The sequence below is a fragment of the Amblyomma mixtum genome, chromosome 3 (genome assembly GCF_055824585.1).
Source record: "Amblyomma mixtum isolate Tamu chromosome 3, ASM5582458v1, whole genome shotgun sequence".
NCBI lineage: Eukaryota > Metazoa > Arthropoda > Arachnida > Ixodida > Ixodidae > Amblyomma > Amblyomma mixtum.
In genome coordinates, this window is record NC_143014.1 from 175,508,887 (window position 1) to 175,536,546 (window position 27,660).

At 41.9% G+C, this 27,660-nt stretch overlaps 2 protein-coding genes across 6 annotated transcripts in view; one reads left to right on the forward strand and one right to left on the reverse strand.

The window, feature by feature from the left end:
• Positions 1-14,528, forward strand: LOC149352799 (uncharacterized). 4 transcript variants are annotated; one of them, XM_089582002.1, is made up of 3 exons: positions 1-244; positions 4,702-4,794; positions 14,328-14,528. In XM_089582002.1, the coding sequence occupies exons 1-3, from the start codon at positions 139-141 to the stop codon at positions 14,438-14,440; spliced, it is 312 nt and encodes a 103-aa protein (XP_089438128.1). In that variant the 5' UTR covers positions 1-138; the 3' UTR covers positions 14,441-14,528. The 4 variants fall into 4 exon arrangements, with proteins under 4 accessions (XP_089438128.1, XP_089438131.1, XP_089438129.1 ...); XM_089582005.1 differs by lacking the exon at positions 14,328-14,528 and adding an exon at positions 6,680-8,086; XM_089582003.1 differs by lacking the exon at positions 14,328-14,528 and adding an exon at positions 5,737-6,515.
• INPP5E (Inositol-3-phosphate synthase) overlaps positions 6,825-27,660 on the reverse strand; it is a 21,494-nt gene continuing 658 nt past the window's right edge. For both annotated transcript variants that reach the window (XM_089582000.1, XM_089581998.1), the window contains exons 2-12: positions 26,844-27,526; positions 25,577-25,697; positions 19,773-19,870; positions 19,484-19,608; positions 19,197-19,316; positions 18,965-19,069; positions 15,714-15,881; positions 15,517-15,629; positions 15,294-15,430; positions 10,665-10,711; positions 6,825-9,682 (exon numbers count right to left, since the gene is read on the reverse strand). In XM_089582000.1, coding sequence (XP_089438126.1) covers positions 9,609-9,682; positions 10,665-10,711; positions 15,294-15,430; positions 15,517-15,629; positions 15,714-15,881; positions 18,965-19,069; positions 19,197-19,316; positions 19,484-19,608; positions 19,773-19,870; positions 25,577-25,697; positions 26,844-27,490 — 1,755 coding nt within the window. In that variant the 5' untranslated portion in view covers positions 27,491-27,526 and the 3' untranslated portion in view covers positions 6,825-9,608. The remainder of the gene's footprint in view (positions 9,683-10,664; positions 10,712-15,293; positions 15,431-15,516; positions 15,630-15,713; positions 15,882-18,964; positions 19,070-19,196; positions 19,317-19,483; positions 19,609-19,772; positions 19,871-25,576; positions 25,698-26,843; positions 27,527-27,660) is intronic.

The window sequence follows — 27,660 nt, forward strand, 5'->3', positions numbered from 1 at the left end:
TACTCATAAACATTACTTCCAGTATTATTGATGCTTTTATTGCCCCTTTTTAAAATTTTGTACACCATTAAGGCACTGACCTGACCAAAAACGTGGGTCCACCGACTGCTTTGGCTGGCCGCAGGCACCTAGGAGAAAATGCGTGCAGTGTGCAGCACTCACAACCAGTGCATGAGGAAAATCAAGGAGGAAAGTGCAGCGGAGAGGAGTGTGTCGCTGCTTTCAAATTATCAAGGGACTTCAGGTTTGACCTTCCACCAGTGGCCCATTCTTCTTCCGTGCTATGAGCAACTACAAGCAATGGTCATGCCAATGCCAAACGGCATTTTGTCTGTGGGCATGGGGGGGTGCATGTGTGCGTGTGCTCCAAGTCCTTGGTCTGGAGAATGGCAACTGCTAAGGTTTTGGCAGTAAAGACTACACCCTCGGATCTGCATGCAAGTTTCTGGCACCTGTTCACTGTTACTCAAGTCATGTGGGTGTTCATTTTGTGTTGTTCAATACCAATACTTTCATGATAATTTACAACTGGCACAGCTCTCCCTTGAGGCCCTAGCAGGTAGAATCATACATAAGTTTCAATTCCACCCTAGTTATTATTCCATTTATCAAGGCTTCCATCAAGCTGCATTTTTTATTTCCCTGCAAAGGCACAGGTATGGTCAACCACGAAGAGCTGTTGAAAGTTGCTCTGCATATGTGATGCGACTGAAAACTTAGGCTTGTACCATCACTAAATTTCACCTCATGTTGCCTTTATGTTATATGTCCCCTCCTTCTGTGCTGCTTTCCTGGTGTCAATGTATGACTGCTTGCCCAGTTAACTGCCTTGCCAAGGTTTGCCAAAATTTTCTGCATGAAGAAATGGCCATTTTCTGCTGGTCCTCCAGCACAGCTGCTAACTATTTCCTGAACCAACTGAGTAGGAAGATTCACGTGAGAGTGCTTCTTGTAACTTTTTAGTATTTACTGACAAGTGCAATCCGTCTTCTTCACAAGAAGCGAGGCCTTGTGGGAAGTGGCAAAAATTCGTCTCGTACTGGTGTAAACCAAGCGTATGTGGGAGACGCAGGTATGCCCGGTTCCACAAGTTGCCAACTGCACCTGTGAAGTGACGAGTGTGTGCTTGACAGCTGCCGCCGTCTGTTGCAAGTGCTCGTCGCTAACATGAACTGCGCATACGCAGTAGAAGCAGATGGTTTGTTTTTAACTAATGGAGCTGGAGGAGTGGCATGCATGCGCAGAATGGCCATGTGAAGAAGGTGGATTAAGAGAGGACCCATTCAACTTAATGTGCAATACGACTGATCGTGGTACTGGTTGGCATTTAGAACCACAGTGGCCTTAAGTGTCTACATTTCATCTGGGCATGCCAGATGAAGAAAGCATTTCAGACTTTAGACCATAGCATAAGATAGCACCAATGTGAGAGGACCACAGTGCATTTCGCTGATACTTTTTGGGCAATGAGAATGTCGTGTCCAGTTCAGCTCTCTGCCAGTTTTCTATAGTGGGTACAGTAGCACTTCTTTCGCAGTAAAATTGATGGTTTGGTTTATGGGGTTTAACGTCCCAAAGCGACTCAGGCTATGAGAGACGCCATAGTGAAGGGCTCTGGAAATTTCGACCACCTGGGGTTCTTTAACGTGCACTGATATCGCACAGTACACAGGCGTCAAGAATTTCGCCTCCACAGAAATTCGACCGCTGCGGCCGGGATCTAACCCGCGTCTTCCGAGTCAGAATGCTTTCAAATGAAATGCAGTTTGCCTGCAACAGTTGTACACAAACAGCTAACATTGCACAGCATATGGCAAAAGTCATTCTGAGGTAGCAACAAAGTTTGCATGCACAGCAGCTTGAAAACACAGGAAGCGTGTAAACTAATTTGCTTAGTTTTTTTCATATGAGCGGTGTCACCTATTGAACACTGATAGCATTAGCATTTTACTGTTGCACTAAGGGCCTCCTCAGATGAGAGATCTTGCCATGTATTTAAGAGGCTCTAAAACACCCTTCACTGCGAGCAATTTCATTATCTCTAAGGCTTTTATTCTTGGTACAGTATGCATGCTTGAAAGTGTAGCGGCAGGTCCAGCTCTGCATGGGCAATGAGCACAATTGTTAGCTGATGATCTCTCAATGTGCAACTTTTAATGGCAGAAGCCATCACACAGTACTCTCCCAGAAGAAAGTGGTGGTCCAGTGGTGCATGTCTGCAGAAGCGCAGGCAGCAGTGATAGGCAGTGCTATAGTTCTAACAAAATAAAGTAGTTAGCTGGTTTGTAAAGTTACAACACACACTGAAAGTATCAGAGAAACCAACCTGACAAGCTACTGGCACAAAGGGGGCATTTCATATAAGATAGCATGTATTTGCTGGGTACCATACGCTATGCTAATGATGCTGTGCAACTAAACTTAGTTATTTGTCATTTTACAACAAATTAATCAAGAATTTCACATACACGAGCTGCATGCATAGTAGCAGTTTCTAGCATCAGGATACATAGGAAGATACATGTTGCTTAGTGCGGTAGAATTTCTAGTACCGTTCCCCCTGCAAGTGCAGTTTTACCTTCTGCAATCTCCTGCTGACCTGCACTTTGCATGCGGGGCCTAGTTGTGCACTTCCATCTTCAACATGCTCTGGTGGCTTTTCATACAGACAAATCAGCCAGTGGTAGCACCTTTGCTTTCCTCAATGCAATGCAACATAAACCACCTTGGCAAAAAAGAATGCAACAACAGGATGAGGAGTGTTTCAGGGGGGGGGGGGGGGGGGGGGCACTCCTTATGCCTATCTTAAAGGGGCTCTGATATACCTTCCGAGGAGAGCACATAAACTCTCTCAATCACTACACTGTGTTGTCATGACACCCGAGCCAAACCATACACTTCTTTGCGTAGCCCACAATCCACAATTGCACGCGAAAGTTCGCAAGCTTCTGCCGACTTTTTCAAACTCATACCCTCCTCCGTCTCACGCTCCTGAGAACACCCATTAAGGGATGGCTATTGGTTAGATTCTTTCAGACGTCAGGCAGCTATCATGGCCATAGCCAGCGAGCCATGCCACTCCGGCAGGTTAGGAAGCTCCCCTCCCCCCCAGGGGGAATTCCTGCACGCATCAGCGGTGGGGCCGGCGAAGGAGAGACCTTTCAGCATGCAAAAAGTAAAGGAAAGGCAGGCAGGTACTGAAATTAAAATTTTGACTGCAGATAGCCTGGCTCCTACAAAGCGCATTAAAAAAATTCTTACTGGAGGATATTTGCGAAGCGGCACCCTTCAACATTCCAGGGTATACCGCAACTTTATTGAGAGCCCTTTCAGAGCCCCCTCACCAAATTTTAGTGAATGTTGTATGCTTGATAACTTTTAACGTATGTGGAAATATTTTCAAGGTTCCTCACTGTACATAGTTAACTCTTCAACCCACACTGCAAAACATGGATTAAGCTTTTTCAACTACACAACGCTAGCACTGTGTTGATGTTCTTACTGGCTAATGCAATTAAATTGGTCTGCATGGTTTGTCCTTGTCTTTCATTCTGTTTGGCAAGGGTACTTACAGCCCAAGCAAGTGTTTGTTCAGCTGAAGTACAGAACAAGACATCACACAAACTTTTCTTTTAATGCCTGTTTTACAGGAATACACGCTGAGCAGAGTAAAGGGCAACATGTGCTTTGTGCAATGACAACTACTCATACAGCTGCTTCCACGTCTCTATAGAAGTTTTACACTATTTTGGGAATTGCAACACAAAATGCCAGGCATTAGCGAAGCAATTTTGGGTAACCAAATAAAAATCTTGAGAGCGATTTCTTTCCAACAGAGAATTTTAGTGACATATGCACAGGTGCAGGCAACCACACAACACAAGCAATCTTATCAGTGAAATAAAAAAAAAAGTAAATGAACTAGGCAGAGGGCATTTTACGTTTTATTTCGAACTCTCTCTTTGAGGAAACGGATGCCAATTTCTCAAATTTCAAGCTAGTGCACTACTAAACATCCTGGGCATGAATATGTAACAAACCGTTATAACTATATGTTTGTTTTGGGTAAGCAGGAATGTAGGTGATATGAAATTGCCAGGAAAGCCTATCACTGTTCATGTGTGTTGCAATTCACCTTTCCAATGTTTACACAGCAGAGTCACAACACACTCTTTCAGTCAATGTGAACATGTGGAGAAATCTCTTGCTACCAGCTGGTTCACGCTTGGCAGCATACATTTGCAACTGTCTAGCACTCACTAATTCAGCATGCAGCGAGCTCTCTCCTAAAAGGTCTGTGCATTTACCACAAATATTTTTTTCTGCTAGCCTAGCAGTGGTTTGGTGTTCAGCAACATAACACCCACAAGACTCTAGTTTATGAACATTTCATATTGCAACTTTTCTACACGACTTTTTTGCGCATTTTACCAGTTTGCCGTCTCTCGCGCATCTTGCCATGTGTAGTATACATGTATATTTCATGAATAAATTTAGTTGTAAGTCAGCGCTGTGTGCGTCTTTTCTATCTGTGTCCTTGTCTTTTGTGCTGTTTTAAGGAATCATGGTTCACCAACTAGCCTGCACATCTACCCTCGTAAGATTTAATTAGGTTCTGTTTATCTGTAGGTAAGGTTAGCAGTAGGTTTCACAGCTAGATGGTGGTGTTCAAGGAAATTATATTTTGCTTTTTTTCCACAGTGGGTGTGCAAAGCAAGCCTTTCACTACAAATGTCAAGGTGTCAACAAGTATTAGGTTCCAATCAAGAAAGGATGCAGCTGCTATTCTTACTGGTAACATAGTTCTCACCTTCTATCAGCTTCACTGGCTGTATAATCAATTGAAATAACAATGGCAATATAAGTGGTCATTTATGGATGGTGTGTGGTGGTGGAATGTCATTATGCCAACTGTTGCAATCAAGCCTTAGGACAGTCTTGAGCATAGGCATTCACAGGTCTCTCCATAAGGGAGGGCAAAGTTCATGGTAGCGCCCTTTCATGTCTTCTGGGTAGCAGGAAACAATATGATACAACATTTGCGCCTCTCCCCCTTTCTCATGTTTATTGGGGGGGGGGGAGGCAACTACCCCCCCCCCCCTTGCCCCCTCACTGCACACACCTATGGTCTTGAGTTATGCACAAAAGCATAACAATAAAGTGGCTGAAATCTAAGCCAATGGTCTTTACAAAAACCCTGAATTCAAAATTTGCAGGGCAGCTTAGAATAAAGATTGCGATTCTGCTAATGTCATTGCTGTGCTATCTTTCAGTGTACCACTGGTGCAATATGTAGTGTGCTCTACTTGGCTAAGTGATGGCTCCAAGCAGCCGAAGCCCACAGTTCTTGATTTCAAACTAGAAGTCGTCTTAGCAGCCGACAGTTCATTGAACCTTTAAAGGGGCTTTGAAAGGGGATCTAATAAATTTGAGGTATGCCTGGGATGTTAAAGCACACCGCTTCACGAATATTGTCCGGCAAGAATTTTTTTAATGCGCTTTGTAGAAGCCGAGTTATCAGTAGTCGAAATTTGAATTGCAGCATCTTCACAACTTTCCCTCTCCTCTCGTTACATTTTGCACGCTGTAAGGTTGGTGTTTCTCCACCGGCCCCACCTCCTGGAGCAGAGCTTCCAGACTAGCCAGAGCTACGCGGCCGATTGGCTGCGGCCATGGTAGCTGCCTGAAAGCCTGAAAGAATCTAACCAATAGACACCTCTCAACTTGTATACGCAGGTGTGAGCGACGGAGGAGGGTGCGAGCATCAAAGAGTCGCCGGGAAGGGCTCGCCAACTTGAGCACGTGATTGTGGGTCCTCTGCTGCATGTAGAAGTGTATTAATTGGCTCAGGTTTTCAAGACAACACAATGTAGTGATTGAGTGAGTTGATGTGCTCTCCTCAGAAGGGGTTTCAAGCCCCTTGAAGCGCTGCAAAAGCTGAAATGATCGATATTGTTGAATAAGACAAGAGCACCTGTTCTGCTGTGCTGCAAAAAAAAAATAGCATTCTGGACAGCAAAGAGACTATCATCATGCTGCAAAAGACAAGGTAGCAGAATTGGACAGCACTGAAGATGGCATGTTGCAGAACAAAGAAAGTGGGAGAGTGATATTCAGTGCCAATAGTGAATAAACATCCAGCAGGGCTCATGAAGAGTATGCACATGACCCAATAATCACATCATTCTCATTTTGGTCCGTCTTTTCTGTTGACCTGCATTTCCAGACTTTGTTTTTTCCTTGGCTTACAACTGAGGTCGGCTTAAGAGTAAATAGAATAATGAACTGATAATCAATTCATGGTTCCTTTTTCTTTGCACGCTACTAGAAGCGAACATCTCCTTAACGACGAATGCAGCCAAAATTTGGTGCATCTGACAAAATCAAAAACACTCTCAGTGTATTTACGCCTAATTAATATGAAAACTCGCTGCCCGGATGACAGACATGGGGAAAATGAAGACAGCCTATTAGGGACCCATGTAATTTTGTCGTGTCATGAGAACAAAATCTGTACCACCCCAAAGATGCTTAATTTTCTGTATTTTGAGTGCAGGGCACCACAGGAATGTAGAGAAAAAGTATAAATGACTAAGTGATGACCCTTTTCTTTTGTGGTTTCATGCTTTACAGTGCAAAGTTGCGTAGTCGATGTGCCCTACCATTTTGTGCATTGCAGAATGGCTGTGAAGAAAACTCCCTCCACCGCCTGTGCCATATAGAAAGCCGCATTCAGCAGCCGTCCACACGCTGAGTGCTGTATGTAGTAGTGGTTCGTGAGATGTGAACAGTTGTACCAGGTGCTAGGTTATTTAGTCACAAGGTGCCATCAAGTGCATCACATACCACTAGGTACATCAAGCTGCACATTTATTCATTCATAATGAAGACCAGAACAACGATCTTGTAGGTCCCCAAAGAATGTCTAATTTCAACTTCACTGGCCACCACTTTGCACACAAGAATATTTTTTTCTCCGAGATTCGTTATTAAGGACAGCTCGCTTTATAAACAATTTTGCTCGGGTACCAAATTTTAGCCGCCATGGTGGCTCAGTGGTTATGGTGCACGGCTGCTGACCCGAAAGACGCGGGTTCGATCCCGGCCGCGGCGGTTGAACTTCTTTGGAGGAGAAATTCTAGAGAGTGCAATGTCAGTGCACGTTAAAGAACCCCAGGTGGTCGAAATTTCTGGAGCCCTCCACTACGGTGTCCCTCCCTCATAGCCTTAGTCACTTTGGGACGTTAAACTCCATAAACCAACCAACCAAAGTGTCTCCACATTAACGGGACACAACTGTATCAGATATCCTCCCAAAGTGGGGCCATGTTAAAAGTGTGCCAGGCAAGGCAAGCAATTGCTCAAAACAGTCCTATACATGCCTGAATTGCATGTTGCGCCACGGCAGGTGTGACTGCAATTGGAAGGCCTCGTTGTTAGGCAAAAAATAGCCCAGCTGCACAGTTTTAGTTACCGAGCTTCACCACCAGCTCACGGCAATGGTGGCTGCGCTTCAGACAGCCGGCTAAGCTGCACTACACTCAGCTGCACTTACAATGACCTGGAGTCGCTGTAGATGCATGCTGTTTCAGGTGCTGATTGGTGTGCCGCTGGTATTTTTCTTTTCTGAAAATTTTTTTATTATTATGGTGTCATTGCAAGCTTCCCTCACATCCACCCTTGTGGTTTTTCTGTTCTTCAAGGCAAAGAAAATGCATGCTTGTCGTGTGCTGTCTGCCGATGGTATGGTAGAGCCTCCTCATAAGCGATGAAGTAGCACTGTTAACATGTAATGAAAGAGACTGCGGTAGCCGAAACCATTTTGTACCAGTTACACTTCGACAATCCTGACAATGTGCACGCAGCAAAGCATTTGATGGAACTGCAAAAAATTGCCATTGCTGCACAGTTTTAATCCGTAAAGCAGACAACCATTGACGAGTCTTTCCCAAATAAATTTACTATGATGAGAACAATTCTTGGTAACTTTATCGGAGCCACTGAACAATTCAACATTCAGATAATTCCAACATTTTTTCCAGTCCCTCGAAATCCCAATGGATGGGGTTTTATTGTATATATACATTTTTTCCAGTTCTCAACCTTGAAGCTGTCATCTACAATTGACCACGTCCATTTGGTCAAGCCAGCAAGGCAATTTTAATGACTATCACTGTACTGTAAAAATTTTGCCTCTCTTGAATGCAGCTTAAGTTTTACTAAGAAAATCCACACTGAAAAGTTGCCAGTTACTTACAAGAACAGTGCAAGAACTATGGGGTGATAGCAAACAAAGTGAACGAGGTAAAAAGACATAGCGTGCCTCCTTTTTTGCCCATAATTCTCTCGTGAACTGACAAACTAGTTTAAATTATTGCAAGACATTCTTAAAACATTAATTAGTAGTAATTTTAAAACCTGGATATACTTCACAGAAAGGTGCATGACAACAAGGTAACTGCCATTTTCAGACATGGGGAATATGTTAGTCCTTTCTGATGTGTAAAGTACAGCATGGTTTAGTTCTTGCAAATTGATAAAGAACAAAAAAACAGGAATACTAATAAAAATTGATCACCTGCTGATAATTACCCAGCACTATTGAGCAAATGTGATGTCAAAAAGGGCACATAGCAAACTTATTCGAAATTCACACCAATATCATCACAATTCTAGAACAGCAGAAATGTCAAGTCTGCTTTGAAATATAATGATACACCGGTTTTGGCATGTTTGTTTTTCTTCTTTGTAGTTGAATTGATTTAGGTAACAAATCATGTTGCTTCAAACGCCATAACCCCCCCCCCCCCAAAGAAAAATACAAGAAATGTGATAATGCCTTCCACATCACTCCCTTCTCATGTCAATGAAACCGTGTTATCACTGCAGCCTCGCAGCAAATGGTGCATGTTTGCCTAATCAGGCACATTTATCACTCATGTGGAAGTACGATCTCACACAGATTTTAAACGGTGCCAGCAAGGACAGCTTCACTGAAATAACACAGCCTAAACAAAAGCAAACTAAACAGAGTACTGTGGTCCAGTTACAAATGTGTGTGGTCCAGTGGGATTCAGAAATGTGGTGCATTCATACGCAACCACATTAAAGCTACGGCAGTACATGAGTACACAACATTTTCTAATTATTACTAGGCTGCATGTGAGTGGAGTTAGACTAGTGTGGCAAGCTTCACTTACCTTCTGTACTACTTGCATAGCTACAGCCTAATCTTGAATTAAGAGTTAAGTCTAAGCAGATAAACAGTCTCAGAACAAAAGTATACACAGCAATCATGTGCAAATGAGTTATCAAAAAGTGCAAGTACATTCAACAAATTACATACAATACAGACAATGGTGCGCACATGCCCTTCAACACCAAAAAAAAAGAAAACAAAAAACTGCCCGACACAAGAAAAACTTGGATGACCACCCAGCTCTATTTATACACCTGAAAATGTGCCATCTAGCTCCTAGCAGACCTTTGCACTCTTTGATGCCAGTGCAAGACAACAGTTTCCATATGGGGGGCAGAAGTACACAACACTATTCATGGTGGTGTATAAAAAAACAAAATGCATCCCCTGTGTGGCACACAGAAAGCATTCACATTACAACACACACTTGACTGGCTTTAAGGCTTTGACGAATTTCTAGTGCAGCAGCCCGTCTCCGTACAGCTGCAAAGAAGACAAAAAGAAAGCCCTCATGAGCACTTTAGCACTCTGTGATATCAAAAATACAAAAAAAAACTTTGTTCACGCATAAACATTTCAGGATACAGCAGACTTCCATTAATTTGACATGAACACAAATGATTTTGCATTGTGATAATTGTATCAAGCAAGTTATCTGGAGTTTACACTGTCACAACAAAAAATTCTGGGATCATGTAATTACTTTCTGCTCAAAAGGATGGTGCATTGAAGCATTCACCTGCTGGACACTGGGAATATGCTATCTGTAGCTTAGAAGTAGGGCCCTCTGCTAATTATTGTGGCCCCATAAAGCATTACATGCCGCGCTTTGCAAAGTGCTTCATGGTTTATGCGAATGCCATTAAGATTTTCTGCACACACCAGATGTGCAACTCTCATGGTTCAAATTTCTTTGTAATTTACTCAGATGTCTAAACCCAACATTACTGCAACTGCTCATGGTACTTGTTCTAAGCACATAGCATAAGAATGAGTTGTTACATTATGCCTCAGCTGTCAGATGTGGTGGAGTCTGGACTAAGTTGTTGCATCCAAGAAATAAGCAGTAATACAAGAAGCTTTCATAACCTATAAATTTCTTCAGATACTTCCATCTGCCATTCACGTCTGTGCCCTAAACACATATAAAACTCTGAATTTTTGTTACCTGCATTACCAGGCAATCCCTCTGCAAGGTCCTGCCCAATGTTACTTGTTAAGTACCCAGACAGAATTATTTTCCAGGTCCTACCACAGTCAAATTAATGGCAGTCAACAACAATTCTCTCAAAGGGATCAAAAACAACCCTACATTTTCACCTAGAGCACATAATATGCAAATATACAGACATTAACAAGAAAATAGCTCCTCTGCCTAGAATTTTCATTACACAGTTGACCAATAATAAAAAAAGAGGTGCTTCCTCTATAACAAAAAGAAAAAAAAAAGATGTAAAGTTCATACCTTCAAGATAAACGTCTCTGTTGAATAAGCCAGCTGAAAGCCGCGTGCTGCAATACGAAAAAAAAAATAAATCAATCAGAAGCTGAGACCATAGCTCAACCAAATATTTCACCATAAACATAGAAAAACAGAAAAATGCCACGATAATAGAATTCACACACAGTATATCTTTCTGGATAGAGTGAATGTCAAGAATTGGCATTAAGGCTACGTCATCCACATTTGTCTGATGTACAACCGTAACCAAAACCAGTGACCCACACTGTGTACATGGCAGAATATGCTGCCTATGAATTTGTCAAGCTACTAGCTTGCCATCATCACATGAACATGAGCAGTACTCAAATGTGCCTCGTCCACTTAGCTGCCACTGCTGCCACATGGTCACAGCTATACGGATACACTCCTTGATACACTGACTGCCTTTTTCCTTCTTTTCTGTCTCCTGCTTGCTTCCACCTCTCCCTCTCTCCATAGCTATGCATCTACTACCGTATTCAATTATAAGTTTGACAAAACTTAAAGGTGCACTGAAGAGGAATCTGAACTTGTCTTTTTGCCGCGGGAACTCGATCTACACGTTCCGAGCTTTCTTAGAAACTGCGATTTACTGCCCTGTGTGGCCGATTTCCCCAATTAAATCGAATTAACGTCCGGCTCCCGCCTTTTTTTTTTAATTCTGCCTCGTACGGTGGGCGGAGTCACCAACGCGTGGAGCGCCTTTCACCCAGTCCCGTGGCGGCTTGCCGCTCTGCCATCGGCGGAGTAATACGTAGTAGTCCGTAGTAGCAAATAGTCCGCGCTTATTTTTATTTCTTCGGGCTTATTTTGCGGCTATATTATCTGCAAATGAAACTATTTATTCATGGAAACCTAAAAAACAAAATAAAGCGAAAGCAAAGCCTCCACGGGACTGGGTGAAAGGCGCTCCACGCGTTGGTCGACTCCGCCCACCGTACGAGGCAGAATTAAAGAAAAAAGGCGGGAGCCGAACGTTAATTCGTTTTAATTGGGGAAATCGGCCACACAGGGCAATAAGTCACTGTTTCTAAGAATGCTAGGAACTTGTGGATTGAGTTCCCGCGGCAAAAAGACATGTTCAGAATCCTCTTCAGTGCACCTTTAAAAAAAAAAAGTGACTTAGAGAACATTATTAGTACTACATCAACTAAGGCTTCATATCTGTATCGTAAGGGCCTGAACATTGAAGCAGCCATATGGTTAACCCTTTCAGACACCAGTTTTTGTTTTCATCGAAAACAAGTATTTTTCCTTTCTGCCTTAATAATGAATTCAAACCTCAAGAAAAACATATTCTTAGTTTTCCAGCGCAAGATACTAGAAGTTAATTGTTCGCATGGTCGTGCAAAGTTTCAAACAAAGTGTCACAGCGGTTAGAAATACCAACATCGAAACGTCAGGATTTTTAAGGAAAGCACCAGAAAGATCATGGAATAGGGTTGTTTTGAAGATGCACATTAATGTCAGAATTGAAGAAAAAAAGTTATTTTTTTACAGGTGGAAACAGCAGGTGGAAAAATCTCTGGGCATAAAAATGGCTGACGATGTACGACCCAGCTCATTGTTTTGTGGAATATTATTTACTGCGTTCGCTACATGGCATAAAAAGGGAACCTGTTTGAAAAATGAATGATGCTAAATTAACCTGAAAGAAAGAAATCCCTGCTAGGTGCAGCCCACTCTCAGAAAAAGCTCTGAGTTAGCTGTGTACATAATTGTGTACAAAGTGCCTCAAAGGGTTAATGTCTATATACCTCAAGTAATGCTGGAACATAAGCTCCGCCAGCTACAAATGCAATTAATGTGGGCTCCAATTACGGCTCAAAACTAAAGAACATTCAGTGGTAAAAATGCTTTACCAGCACTGAGATTCCATGTGGCTCCACTACAGACAGAAACCTCAGGTCTTTTCCAATGCTTGGTGCACTGGTTTCAGATGATTACCTCAGATATTCACAGTAACATAAAAAATGACTTTATATACAGGCTTATACTGCAATAATATAGAGCAAATAGTAGAAAAATGAGACTAACACACAAAAAAATTACCTAGGCAGAGCCAATGAAGTCAAGCACCATAAACAAGGCAAGACACACAACAGGGATGTCGCATTTCCTAGACTCTAATGTTGGGCCCACAACTGAATACCACCAAAAAATGTCACATACACAGTATAACACTCGCCCAGTGACAACCTCTGTCTACGTAGGATCTTGCACTGCAGAGCTTGAAATATAAGCGATATAGACAAATCTCAGAGTAAGAAGTTATATCTTCATTACACTATGTAAACTCATTTTCTTAGGCTTTGGCAGGGCAAGTACTTCTGTTTGATGAGAGAGCACATTCAGCAGAAATGTCAGTAGCAATTATACCAGTAAAGTGCTCTGACTATCATTTCGTGTACTTATGAGAGCAGTGCCTGACAAACAAAAGCGGGCATAAACAAGTGAAAAATGCAAAGGAGGGGGGAGGGTTGGAACCACATCTTTGATTGCACTTCTTTATCTAAGGAAACAAGACGCACCTGCACTTTAGTTTTCTTTTACAAATAAAATCCTTGTATACATGACAGCTCTCAATCTGCAGACTTTCCAACTGTTGCCCATAAACTTCCCTCCATCTACCGTATATACGCATGTAATGGCCACATTCATGTAATAACCGCACTCTTAACTTTTGTAAAGAACGTCAGAAAAAAAAATGTATTTAAAAATTACCCGTGCATAAGCCACACCAACGATTTCAGGAACTTTGGCGCCGCCATTTGCTGTGGCAAGAGATCCGCATATTTTTAATTACTGCGGCAAGTGGCGCACAATATTATGTGTGGCGCAATCCTTGAAATCGGTAACAGCCAAGAAGAATAGCCAGTTGTGCCGCCTGTTCGCGCTTCTCATTTTATCTCGTTCACCAATTGTGTGCAATATCAGAATCATGACGCATCGATCCTCTCTGTTTCTGCGCTCATGTGTTTGCAAGTTCACCGTTACAATCGTTTCAGGATGGGGAAATACGTAAGCTATACTGCTCACTTTAAACTGAAAGTGGAGGAACTTCGCGAAAGAAAATAGAAAAAGAGCGGCTGGATGAAAGCTCGGGGTGGACGAAAATGTGTACCAATAGAAAATACCGACTGGTCGGCTGAAGGGGGGCATCCCTTTAGGATGTGTGCGGCTGGATCCTAGAAGTGTGGGCTGCGGTTCCTTCAAGACTGCAGAGAAAAGCTTTAAAATCATGGGAATCTCCAACAATCTTGATGGGACGGAGGACGACCTGATCTGGGACAGGGGCGCGTTCGAGGTCCTGACAAGTTCAGAGGGGAGGACGAGGGTTATCGTTATGCCAGCACTTGCGAGTGCTTCAGTTTAATAATGGCATGCACCACCAAATATATTTTTGTTGCCTTTTGCTCCGTGTAATGGCCGCACCCCCGATTTTGACCCTAAATCTAGGGAAGAAAAACCTGCGGCCATTACATGCGTGTATACGGTATAAAGCATGGGGGTGCACAGCAGACGCATCGAATCCAAATTATCTGCATTGCGGGGCAAGTACGAGACCTCTAAGGTTCTTCATACTGCATCGCAAAACCTGCTGACTAATCCTTTTCCACAAGTTTTATCATTCGTCCCTTGCAGATCTAAAACCAGCTCATCACGTGTCTCCTCGCACCAGTCACAGCAAAGCCGTTTATCCCCCCGCGCACGCACCACTGCGCACCTTCATTCCTTCTTTTCCCAGACTGCAGTAGACTGGAATGGCCTGCCTGCCGATTGCGCACTCCACACCAGCCCCGTCCATTTTAAAAAAGCCATTGAAAATGTTCTGTTTTAAACCCATGTCATTCATTTCAAATTCATTTTGTGTATTGTTCCCCTCATGTAATACCCCTATTCAGGGGCATTTGAGGTGTACAAGAAACAAATAAATAAATAAATAATACAATCAATCCTGGAAGCTACAGCCGCCACCACCTATTCCCTGAAGATGCCATTAGCGTTAAGTTAGTACAATACAAGATTGCTTCTTCATATATGTTACCTCTACAGATGTGAGATTAAGCACATTAGACAAGCCAGCTCGAGTCTCAAGTCTCTGGCTGCCTATAATCAGCAAAATGAGTGTCTTAGATTAAACTGATCTATGAAAGTGCTGTGGCACTTTTCGGTGCAAACCTATACGCTTGCCCATCAATGGTACCTCAATGCAGGTCGTCATAAACTCTCAGCAAGCTGATTCAGGCGCGAGTAAAGCAATAAACAGATGCTGTTGATAAAAATGATGGTAGTCTTGATAGTCACTAGTGGGAAGTAAATCAACAAGTGGTGTTCTTTTGGGAAAAAGAACATCTTTAAGTTCCATTAGAATGTAACATTACACCAGAGAGGCAAACTTACCGAACCCCCCTCACACATAAAATGTGTTACTGTTTATTAACAGCTTCAGATTAAAGGAAAAACATACACTTGCCCCTGTACATAGATAAGAAACTATGTGCAACACAAACTTCAAAAACTACATTTGACAGGGCACAAAAGGTACTAAGAATCAGGCAAGTCTGCATTACTCTGGCAATGTGACATGGAAACAAAACACCTCCTTACTTATCTCTTCCAGGTCGAATCACTGTTTCATACAATCCATAGACCGGCCGGTGATCAGAAGTTTGCATCATGGTAATTGAGTCATAGTAGATGCACTGTATGTGACCTTTTCTTTTGCTCCTATATAGAATGCGATCCTGTATGAAAGAGATAGGCTACTTAAAGGGCGCGTTTGGTAAGCTTTTATGCCAACACTGCACCATTTAAAGCGAAACATAATTACCGTATAGGATGGCACCCTGAGCTTTACCCCGTCAAAATGACTTGTGCCTACTTCAAACTTGTAGGTAGGGCCAAATTTGATTTTTCCTTCTTGGAAGCCAAAAAATGCCTGACCTAATAAAACAGAAACAGGATGAGTCTACATAATGTAAACAAGTGCACAATAATTGAGAAATACAAGAAACTGAGGATACAGACCATCCAGCATGGCACTTCTCAGCTGATCATACTTCAAGAGGTTGTCATAAGTGGTTTCTTTATCTCCAGTATGATCCTTTAGCAAATTAACAACAGTGGAACGCTCATTCATGAGCCGAAAGTTAAGATCACCACACCAGAACACATGGTCAAATCTTGCAGTCACATCTGAAATAAATAAGATGCGTGGCACTCACTTCTACTTGGATGCCACCTTCAGGTTAAGAAGGAGACCAAACAATTAGCAAAGAAACAAATGAAAACAGCAGCTGCAAGCATATTAGCACAGCATATTTACACCAATTTGCCATAAAAATGGTACCAAAATTTTTCATACTTTTTTGTGCAAAATGTTTGTATTCAAAATACGAGGGTGGTTCAAAAAGTAAGGTAACAAGTCCTCTATGAGAAAAGGTTTATTGAGAAAATAAAAGAGACATACAAAGTTACTAAGACACTGGTACATACTACTTTTCTACATATTCAACATGGTTGTCGAAGCATTTATTCCATTGGTCAACCAATCTGTTGAAACCGACATAAAAGAAATCAGAACGCTTGTTACCTACTAATTGAACCACCTTTGTGGCACTAGAATTAACACGCAATTTAAATCACACATACAATGACCCTAGCAAACATCTGATTCTCGCAATGCTTTCTCACTTGCACCAGTTGCTTATGGCCTGCACTATAAAAGAAGTCTACGTTTAATGTTCCATCTTGTGGATGATGGCTAGTACAATAAAGAACGTGCCTGCCAACACAGGTATCTGCAACATGCATACCTAGAAAAAACAAAGCAATTTTCCACCATGCAGCAAGGAACAGAAGGATGTAGACTGCACTTGTGCATGTAAGTTATACAATTCAACTCTAAATATTAACTCTTTCGTTACCACGCCACTGTGTTTCGATCGCCAGTGATCAAAAAATTCGAAGCGCTACGGCAGCGCGACCGCGGCCGCTACGGCCTTGCTGAGTCATTCGGTTTGTTGTTCACACATTAAACTTCAACTTCCTGTTTAGTTTATATTTTTGCCAAAAAGCGGCAATTTTTGAGACGCGCTTGAAGTTGGGTGTGCGGCGTCGGGCGCTCCGAACAAGCCGTCATCATCGGGAATGGCGCTCGCTCGAAAAAACCCCGTTCCACTCAATTCCGCTGCGTTTGCACCACATATTTTTGATGTATCGATTAGCACGGACCCTGACGACGATGCTGTATCGTCAGGTATTGTTTCGAAGCCCAAACTGGGCAACGAGAGCCCAGAACGCTCGCCTGTGCGTTCAGATTCCTCGTTCCGGTCTGTTTGTGCGTTGTGCGAACCGAAGCTCCTCATTGTAGCCGTTACGGTGATGTGGCGCCATCTAAGTTGTTCTCCAGAGACTACAGTTTCGGTTTTTGCGTAGAGAGCAATTTTCCCACGATGCGCGAATTTTTGAAACGCCCTTGAAGCGGAGGGTACGGCGCGGACGCTCTGTGCATGGCGTCGGCCTTGCTGCGCGCAATTCTACTGCGTTGACTGCAATTATTATCTATGCTACGAGTAGTAGAGTCTCTGGTGACGATGTTGCATTGTCGGATTTTGGTTCAAACGCTGTAACTGCGCAAACCGATCCCGGAACGTTGGCCTGATAGTTTCGCTTTCTTTTTCCTGTCCGCTTGTGCGGGCGCATCTGGTTTGTTGTTCAGACGGTTAGTTCCATTTTCGGCCTAGTTCGTAATTTCCCCGCCAGTCGTGCATTTTTGAAGTGCCCTTGGAGCATAGGCTTATTGCTACATAATACGCGGTGAGGATGGCGTCGCGTCGAGGTCGGGCGCTTCGCGCGCTCGGAAGAGTCCCGCTGCACGTGATTCTCCAGCCTCTGCAGCTGATTTTCAAGATCCTCCGAGCAGCAGTAACTCGGATGAAGATGTTGTAACGTCGGATTTCGATTCTGCAGCTACATCGCAGCTATACTTATCGCATACTCTATATCGCAATATCACACCTATACTTGTTGTGTTTTATATTTTTTTTTGAATTTTTGACGTAAATTAAATAAGTTTTGATTTTTATTTTTAAACCACGCTTACCAAGCTTTCGTTTGGCGCATAACATTACACTTCCAATTTTTTTTTTGCTGGACTGTAAAAATCATATAAAGGGCACTCTCAAACGAGCCTTTTCAAGAGGCATGAAGAAAAAAAATTCTAGCTCGAAAACTATTCAAGTTATAATTTTCAAACTTTAATGCCATGTTTTAGAAAGAATTTGAATTGTTTTGTAGTTTCTAGAATTTTTTTAGTACAAGTGTTTGGAAAGTTATTGTCATATAAACACAAAACTTTTCTTTTTTACTTTTTGTTGTGTTTACTGATTTTTTTTCACAGCATTTCAAGCAGAATATGTGTTCAAATAAATTTCATTATAAAGCGCATTCTATCTGAATTATTGTTATGCATTTTATATAATTTTATCTATCACACCTTTTCTAAAAAAAAATTTTGTCTGAAACACGTGAAAAATGGTCGTTTTTCCCGTGGTAAGGAAAGAGTTAATAAGGGAATAATTACTCATTGACATCCACCTGAGCGCAGCCACACGGCTACAAAGGAAAGCTCTACAGCTTTCTCAGAAACTTCATAGTTAAAGAAAAATTCATCCTGAGAAAGCTGTAGAGCTTTCCTTTGTAGCCGTGTGGCTGCGCTCGGGTGGATGTCAATGAGTAATTACTCCTTTATTACAAATCTACTCCACCTTGGGGGATTCACCTAAACATTTGACCAACTCTAAATGTTGCAATGTGCTTCCTGGCCACGAGGAAGTTCAGCTTTGATTAGTATGGGCACCTGTAACGCCTGGTTTTATAATGTCTAGGATAAATATGGTCCCACTTGACACAGCATTCACACACCACATAATCAGCCTAATTGATACCAACCTTGAGGTAATAAAATGACATTGTCCCCTGTGTCCCAGTTTTTGCGCTAAGTTACTCCTCGAGCATAACCACAAAAGTACAGTCTTTGTCAAAAGTAACGAGGCTCCATGGTTTGCTTCTCATTCGTATAACAGAGCCCTCACGGCTTCCCTAAAGATCGAAAAGTTCTTTGAAGGTGAGAACAGGGGTTCTTCTTACTATACATAGATTTAGAGCTTGAGGGCTGGCATAATAGCTTTAATATGCGACTGAGAAGAAGAACATGCAGCCTGGTTACTTTTGACAAAGGCTGTACATCCAAGTAAGTTTCATACAAACAGCCAAACCTTTGCTCTGGTACTGTAACTTCAGTTGAGCTTGCTTTGGCAAGTCAATCTGATGGCAGATCTTCTCATAATCCTGAATACGCTCCTTGACCTTTTTTTCATGGGCTAGAAGAGAAAGAGAGTGTTTAAAAGAAAAGAAGACAATGTCAAATTAGTTTGGCATGGACACTACTACACTATACAAAATGTTTTACATGTCAATTAAGCATTCAAACAATGACATAAAAGTCACCTGCAAGATGGGAGTTTATAAACAACATTGATGACCCAAAAAACTGGAACGCAACGGCTACTGCTCCCTTCGTCTTCACAGAAGAAACTGGACGAGTGGCATATGTGGCTTCTTCAGCAGCTGGATGAAAAGATTGTCATGAGATATAAATGCAAAAAAGAGATGTAGCTTTGCATCTAACTTAACTAAGCAGAAGAAATGCAGAGTGAGCAAGGCCTATTTACATGCACACAAAGCATCACGCCCAAGCCAGCACAGCACAGATGCCACATGCACCCAGAGATTACCTGAGCAAAACCATATCAGATCTCGACGCAAAAAGATGGAGAGGTTCAAGACACCCAAAGAGACAGAGTAGAAGAGAACATGCGAAGGGCCCAGAGTGAATTGAAGTCTAGTTTCCCACTCCTTTCTAAGAAAGAGAGAAAAGAAGAGCCACCACAGACACCCTGAAACTGCAGAAAGAAGCACCACCACTGTATAGAGGAAGATGCACTCACACAGGGTAAAGAAATAACAAGGGCACACAAGCAAGAAAATATGCACATAAAATTTAAGAGCACTAAAGAAACCTACTTGTCACTCATGGCTTCTTGCACACCAATAGCATAAATGTCTGGAACATAGTCTATCGTTTTAGGGAGCAGCAAGTCATCTAGGCTGGCAGGGGATGCCTAAAAGTAAGAACAATACTGGTGAACGCCAATACAAAACACAAATCAGGCAATTAAGAAATACACTCTGAAGTTCAAAGCAAGACATCATTGGCCAAGAATGCATTTCATGCCTCAGTAATTGAATGAATATGCATGAATCCGATGTGTTAAAACAACACAACTAAGAATTAACCAGGACTACTCTTTGCAATCACATGCACATGCCTGTTTTCCAGCATTTCAAATTAAAGTCATGACACAAAGGCCAAGTCATACATGAAAGTAACGTATTACACCATGCTCCTTTAAAATAGAATGATGGATGCCAAAAATGACAAACAAATTTTATGTTCATGCCTTTTGAGATACATTTGTGCTATTTATTTTTGCCATGTGCTTGCGCAAACATGTGCTTTGACAACACTCACCACCAAAAGCAAAACTTTGCCACTGACCATGCTTTGATTCAGACATATATACATGAACAAAGTGACAAAGTTAAGAGCCTAAAACTTCAGAAAAATTGCAGTTTCAGACTACTTTGTTCAATGGGTTGTGCCAGAAATATTCGCAAAGTGGTCAAAAGAAATCTGAGACACATGCTCACACAAGGCCGCATATGAGCCACAATAGCCGAAAGCAACAGCATAGTGGCAGTAATTAGCAACTTGAATAACCAATCCTTTGTCAAGGACATCTGATGTCCTGACAATGGGTCAAGTGAATCATGCCAGCTATGACAGAATCCTATCGTGGCACAACACTGCTCTGCAACTAAGTGACCTGCCCATGACAACATCGAAGCTTCCTGCTACATGACTTGCGGCTGAATGCCTACTTCAGCTGTTAACCCCACTCGAACTTGCTGTACTACCTCCAAAAGAACCAGCAAGAACATCATGTTATCACCCAACACTGTGCTTCTGTGAAAATTAAAACAGACACAAGCACACACATTGCTAAATATACGGCAATAAAGCATTCCCTCACTAATTTTGTGAAACACCAGGTAGATGTCGTTTATAAACTATCAAAACTGCTAGCCATCAATGTATGTGAGGAAGCACACAACTTGCTCATGAACTGTGCACTGCTCAACAGGTGCCACATGATGTCTAATTTCTGCATATAACCATTCCTGTTTCATCATGTTAAGCACTTTTTGAACTAGGTGCAAAGTCGAACATTAAACAAAAAGAAATGTCAAGCAAAAAAATGAATGATGTAACACCCTTGTCACACACAACGGTGCAACCTTTCTAATTTGCCTTTAATTTGCCTTTGCAAATGCCCCTTTCAATTGGCAGTGCTACACTGCACTGCCATAAGGCATACGCCCCACACAGCAGAAGTCAAACAAGAGCTGAAACAAAGCACATTTTTGCTGGCTTTTTTTCTTTTAAACAAGCCTTTTTTCCAGCACTCATTTGACTTCTACTGCGAGTGTAATGTGCCATGAGGTATACAGCTGTCGTGTGATAACCCCGGCGAGACTGCCAAGTGGTTGCTGTGCTTACAGTGTGCCTTATATTGTATTTGTATAAAAAGGTCAGAAGTCGTTAGAAGTCTGAAGCACTTGTGGAGTTCATGCCTCACTTCTGTCCTCGCTTTGTAGTTTTTAAAAGTTTTCTCAGACCATTGCAAAAACATTTCCTCATTACTGCTCTTTCTGCGTTCACATTTTTGCTCAGATCACATTAAACATCAAGCCATGGTTGGTAACATCATGCAGTGAGCAGTACAACGAGGAAGCTTCAGGCACAAAATGAAAGTAAGACTTCCTATGAATTTGAATGATGTCCTGACAAAAAGGATCACATGATTATTAAAGCCAGAATAAAGCACTGACAAAATTTCACCGCAGTTGGCCTTTAAGTAACCGACAGCTGATATTTAAAAGCAGCATTTCTCTTTCTTGCAATATTACAAAAAGTTTCATTCCAATGCACCAAATTCCTAAGCAAATGGGTATGGGCTAAACGTGCCTTTAAGAACTTTCCAGCAATACTTTTCCAGCTACAGATCATCCATGAAGTTACCCACACTGAAACATTGATAATATGCCTTTTTCACAAGATGTGGTACCCTCTGGGAAGTGGGCAAAAACTGGTTGAAATCGAATGCCCGTGGGAGAGACAGGCGCAATCCGATTTCCCAAGGCGCGTACCGCACCTGCGAAGTGGCACGCACATTATGTGCTTGAGAGCTGCCGCCATCTGTCTAGTGCGCCTGCCGTTAACATGTGAACTGTGCAGGCGCAGTGGGAGCTAGTAGTTTGTTTTCAACCAGTGGAACTGGAGGAGGACAGGTGTGCATGTGCAGAGCAGCCATGTGAAAAAGGTGGGCTCGGAGCAATGACGATCATGCAATGGAAGAAGTGAGAAACTGGAAGATAAATGCAGCCATAGCAGCCAGAAATTTAATTTGCTTAATGAGGTAATTTCTTATCTAGCAAATGTAATCAAAATGCAAATAAATACATAAATATTTTCTACACTATTATGATACTCCTTCCCATCATAGTGCATCAACAGTTCTCTAGCCCCAATAAGGCCCACGCATGAACAAAACTAACGACGCACAAGTGAAAGTGGCCGCTGTTCTGCAGTTCCACCTGTTCATATTCATAACCTTTTCCACATAAGCTTTCTTTACATAAAAAAATGCACTAACAAGAGTACAAACACTAATACAAAATGACAAATACAAAGCCCAATACATTAGACAACAGCTAAAACTTTGAAGGCCAAAATACACACTGCTCAAACTAGCCATTGTATTAATGATAGAATTTAAGAATACTGCTTGTCCATGCTGTCAAAAGGGAGTGGTTGTGGCACTCCTCAATTCTTGACATGATCAGCGCTGCTCGCAAAAAAAAAATGAAGCTTGAATGTGAATTACTTGAAGCCTGTGAGATTAAAAAACAAACAAATCAATATGACAGAAGCCAACAGCCACAGAAACCAAGGGGCACAGGGGATTTTTTCTTTTTAATTTATTTCAATACTCTGTCAGGCAATACTCTGTTAGATCAATACTCTGTCAGGCAACCTTGTTTTTTTTTTTTTTTTACTGGTTAAGAATTTGTGTTTTTGACATTTTATACTCTGCACATGCCCGTGATGCATGATATGTAATACGCTAGAGCTTATGGTGTTGATGCATGCGTGTCCTTGTCCCTTGCAGAACTTTCTCAAAGAACAGAGTTAGTTGCTAGTCCAATGCCGCCCCATATCCAAAGCTCCTCTTACGCTCATGTGCTTTCTTGTTGGCTTTACCTTCAACACAGTGCACACATACAAAATTGAAATTCCTAGCTAAAAAAATACTGCATTAAAATTATGGTGCTTCAAGTATTCATTCCATTGAAAGCTAGCACTCTAAGAAACAGATTAAAAGCAACATTAGCTACAATGATGTACAGATGCTATACAATTATCACTTTTACAATGACAGCTGTATGGATAAACGGCACCGCCTTAGGCTATGGTGGTGTAATATGCCATAACCAAAAAATTCCAGTGTCTGCTTGATGGCCGCTGAAAATATTAGCCAAGTAGGCCCCATGAGCCATGTGATCCAGGTGGGCCAGGCCATGTAGATGCATATAAAGGGGGCAGTGAGTAACACCGCTATCACGGCCACTTCTTTGCCCCATCGGCGGACAAAAAGTTAAAGGAGTATAGACACCTAATTTTGGTGGCATGTTTTCTTTCTTATAATGATGCGGAAGACACTACTATGCATGAATCACCAAGTGGCATTCGCTTACGACCGCTAAATAATTTATAATCAAATTTTTCTGTCATGCTGTTTCAGTTTCGGTTTAAACACTCAAGCGATGGCTGCGACGTCAGTGAGAGATTATAGGTCATGTGAGGCATGAAAAAACTGCGACATAATTGCTGCTTCATCGTTTTAATTCACTACAGTGTTGAAGTCAGCCTTCCTCAAGAGCCGGAATGACAATGCATGTAGAAGAACCGATTATACTGCAGTTTTTCATGCCTCACATGACCTATAACCTCTCTTTTACGTCACAGCCATCATTCAGCTGTCGAAACCAAAACAGCACAAGAAAGAAATTCAATTATAAATTATTTAGCGGCCGTAGGAGGATACCACGTGGTAATCCGTGAATAATAATGCCTTACGCCTCATCACAAAGAAAACAAGCACCCAAAAGTTAGGTGTCTACACTCCTTCAAGAAAAAAGAATTTTTTTTTTCTTCAATAGTGCACGTGGCTGCAGCACTCAAAAGGACTACTCCTTGGTGGCTTGACTGCAAATACATCCCTGACCAGCAACAGAATGCACCAGTTGCACGCCTTTGTTGTCACTACTCACCACGGAGGAGATACACACATCGGGTCACTTTTTTCTGTTATCAACCGAACCTCCAACCTTTCTTGTCTGTGCCTGATGCACCTAGTTATCAGACTAGCAAAGTAGAAAGCCACAGTCATTAGTGGACGCACAGCATGCCATTTCTTTCCAAAGGTGAGAAGCTTTCTGCCCCTTCTTTTCTTCTTTTTTCTTTTTCTGTGACCATGCACTACACCAACTACAAAAATGCCTGCTACATGAGATTCCTAAACAAGAATAGAAAGAAAAGGAAATTCCTAATGTAAAACTAACAGGGACTGGAAGGGGCAGCAATGGCATGTTGACCTACCAGTGCTCGCAGCACACAAAGGGAGCTCATACAAGGAACTTCGCCACAGCAGGTGCCACTCAGAAAGGCTGTTCACAAATGCAACTTGGACAGCACAATAACAAAGCACCAGCTGTCCACAAAAGAGCAGTTCATTTTAAACAACAGCAATGCATTTTTACTTGCTGCTTTCAGATTTCTTGCTCTGAAAGCATTGCTGGCAATGTTCATCTGGTGTACAAGTAGAATTTCTTGTTATTATAGGTGTAATAGTGCAAAAGCATTTGAGACTATCACAAGCCAAAGAGTTATTTACACAAGCGTCTTTGTTCCTGCAGCTGAAACAAGTTAAAAAAATTTTTTTAAATGTTTATGTCCAAAAATTAAAGCTTGAGAAGGGTTTACAACTGCATTTTCTAAAAGAAGCAAGCTCGGGGAAGTCCATTTTTACTTTTGTTGCAATTTACATGCCCACTTGGAGGAGTCATTGGTGCTGCAAGTGCTTTCTGTGAAGATGGAGCAACAGGTGGAGACAATGATGCCATGGTAAGGCTACAATACTAAGCAATTTCAGCTCTGAATAAAGAATGCCAGCTGATGATAGAGTTCAAATTCTACTTGTCGCTTCCAGTGCCATTTACGAGACTAGAACTGTCCATGTCATTTATGTCTGCATGCTGTACCCACACCACAACTCGAAACTGACACACACAGCAGCTGAAAGCTGTCTGGCTGCAGTGGTTATGGCACAGTCACATCACGCTCATGACCAACATGCATGGGCATGGACTGGTGGGATGTCAAAAATGAAGCCACTGGTTAAAAAAAACAAAGACAGAAACTTGAGATCATCGTTCATCTGAGTGCCTTTTCAGTGATTTCTCGTTTCAATTTCACTTCACTATTCGTTTTAACCATAATATATTTGATTCTGTCAATGTAAAGTAACAAACATACAATTGGATTACTCCTCCCTTGACAGTGCTGCATGTGCAATACTGAATTTAAGCGTTTGATGTAAATAAAGTTCTCGAAACATAACAGATTACACATTGATGTAGCTTACCAATCCATTCATGTTCCATGTAGCCACAAATATGTTGACCTTTCTGTCTGGAAAGTAACGGTTCAGTTCCTCTTCACCAAGAAGTGAACCTTTGCCACTCACATTTCCAACCAAATAGCTCCTGAAAACACATCCATATAGAAAAGTTCAGGCCCTGTAATGCCCAATACACTACTACTGAAACTTGACTAATGGCCTCTCTGCAATGCTGAGAGTGTCAGCTGCTTTTCATTCATTCATTCATTCATTCACACCATTTCAATGCTTGTATGTATTTTAGAACAACTCTAACAAATAACATTTTTGTATTTGTACACAAAGGCTTTTATAACCATAGACTAAAATTAACCAGAGGAAACTTGATTTTATAAATGCAATTATGTGCATGGCCACATAGTGAAAGCCATGAAGTATATGGAGTTAATATGCTTCTGAAATGCAGCTAGTCTTGGCTAAGTTGACACTGAACCAAAAGAGCACTAACAAAAAAATGTTTAGTGCATATTGCTTTAATGAGTGCTTTGCATCACAAGTAGGAAAGCAAGAAGGCACAAATTGCAGCAGTAGATCAGAGCAAGTCTCAACATTTGTGATATCTCATTTTGCACTTTTAAAAAGCAGTTACTAAGCATGCACAAACCTTTCAGTGTTGCGTTAATAAATTATGTTATAAGTTATAAGCAATGTACTCTTATCAGAAGGAAACTGATGAGAAGCAAGACGTTTTTAATGTAACACCAGACACATGACCTTTCAAGTGCAGTCAATGGTCAATATACAATGGAATAAAACAGAGGTAATCTGCTCGTGCAACATTCAACAGGAAACACTCCTGAAAAGCAAAGCATCCCAACTTTTCATTATCCCTTCATCAGTACAGGAAACAATGGAAGAGATGGTCCACCCTTGGCACAATTCACTACCAAAACTATACATAAAAAAGGCAAAAAAAAAAAAAAAACTCGTACGTTTCAAAGATACTCAGTACAAGCTTTAGCTGGCACTGACTTGCCCTAACCTTGCTTCCTGCAACGTTGAACACCTACTACCTGCAGCCCTAAATGAAAAAAACCTGCACACTGCCTGCCCTCACAGATGCCCAGGAAACAGCACATATATTCACATGCCTGCAACAACATCACCATTATTATAATGAAGCTGCAAATCATTAAAAGCACACTGAAGGTAAATGCCCCAAACATTATTGGAACAAACTATGCTGCACACTTTGAAGTTAGCTTGACAAGACAGCATAAAATTCACAAACCTCAGTCGAGCATCCTTAGTTGAGATCTTGGGAAGAATGCTTGCTTGATCAGGGGAAAAGTCAACACTGTCCTGAAATTCAGCCACCCCTGAGACAGTCCATGAATGATGTAGTTTCTTCACCTCGGTAACACAGCGTGTTGACCCAGATGGTTCCGGTTTTTCCGCGGCAGCCAGCTGATGAGGTTTATTTCCGTAACTACCATTAGTTCCATCACTCAGGGACTTGAGACTCCCTGTGCTTACACAGCTCGTCTGTCGCAACAGTTGTTCAGTAGCAAAACTGAGAGGCCGGTTCAAGCTGGTGGATGAGGGACATTTTACAAGACTAGAAAGACGAACCAGTTCCACTCTGGGCCTTAAATCTGGTGCCTGCGGAGGTCCTTCGGAAAGGTTGTCCTTCTGTGCAAAGGAGCTAGGAGCAAGCTCAAAGGCCTCGTCATCCGATGATGAAGTGGCACTGCCATGCATCAGTGGTGTCGTTATAGAATTGTTATGTACTAGACAAAGGTCCTCAAGGGGTGTTTTTATAACCGGAAGGCTTTGACTCTTTTTCGTGCCCCCTTTAATCCGCTCCTTTCGGCACGTTAGACGGGATGGCCGTTTGGGAGGGCCATCTTCTTTGCTGGCTCGTTGAGATCGATCCATAATGGTGTCCAGAGGCTTCCAGCTGTATTTACATATCTGTAGAGAACGATCAAACGTCGTAAATGCTAGTAACAAATATAACAGCCGGGAAATTGAAGCAAAATGTTACTTTCACGAAATGAATTACCCGGATATCGCTTGAAAACTACAACTACGGCCACTGCATGGGA

Bases quoted from the DNA above. Each gene is read 5' to 3' on its own strand.
- LOC149352799 (XM_089582002.1), top strand. From the start codon at position 139: ATGCGTGCAGTGTGCAGCACTCACAACCAGTGCATGAGGAAAATCAAG. The intron at 245-4,701 runs GTTTGACCTTCC...TTTTTTCCACAG, and splicing joins AAATTATCAAGGGACTTCAG to TGGGTGTGCAAAGCAAGCCT. The intron at 4,795-14,327 runs GTAACATAGTTC...CGTCCCTTGCAG, and splicing joins TGCAGCTGCTATTCTTACTG to ATCTAAAACCAGCTCATCAC.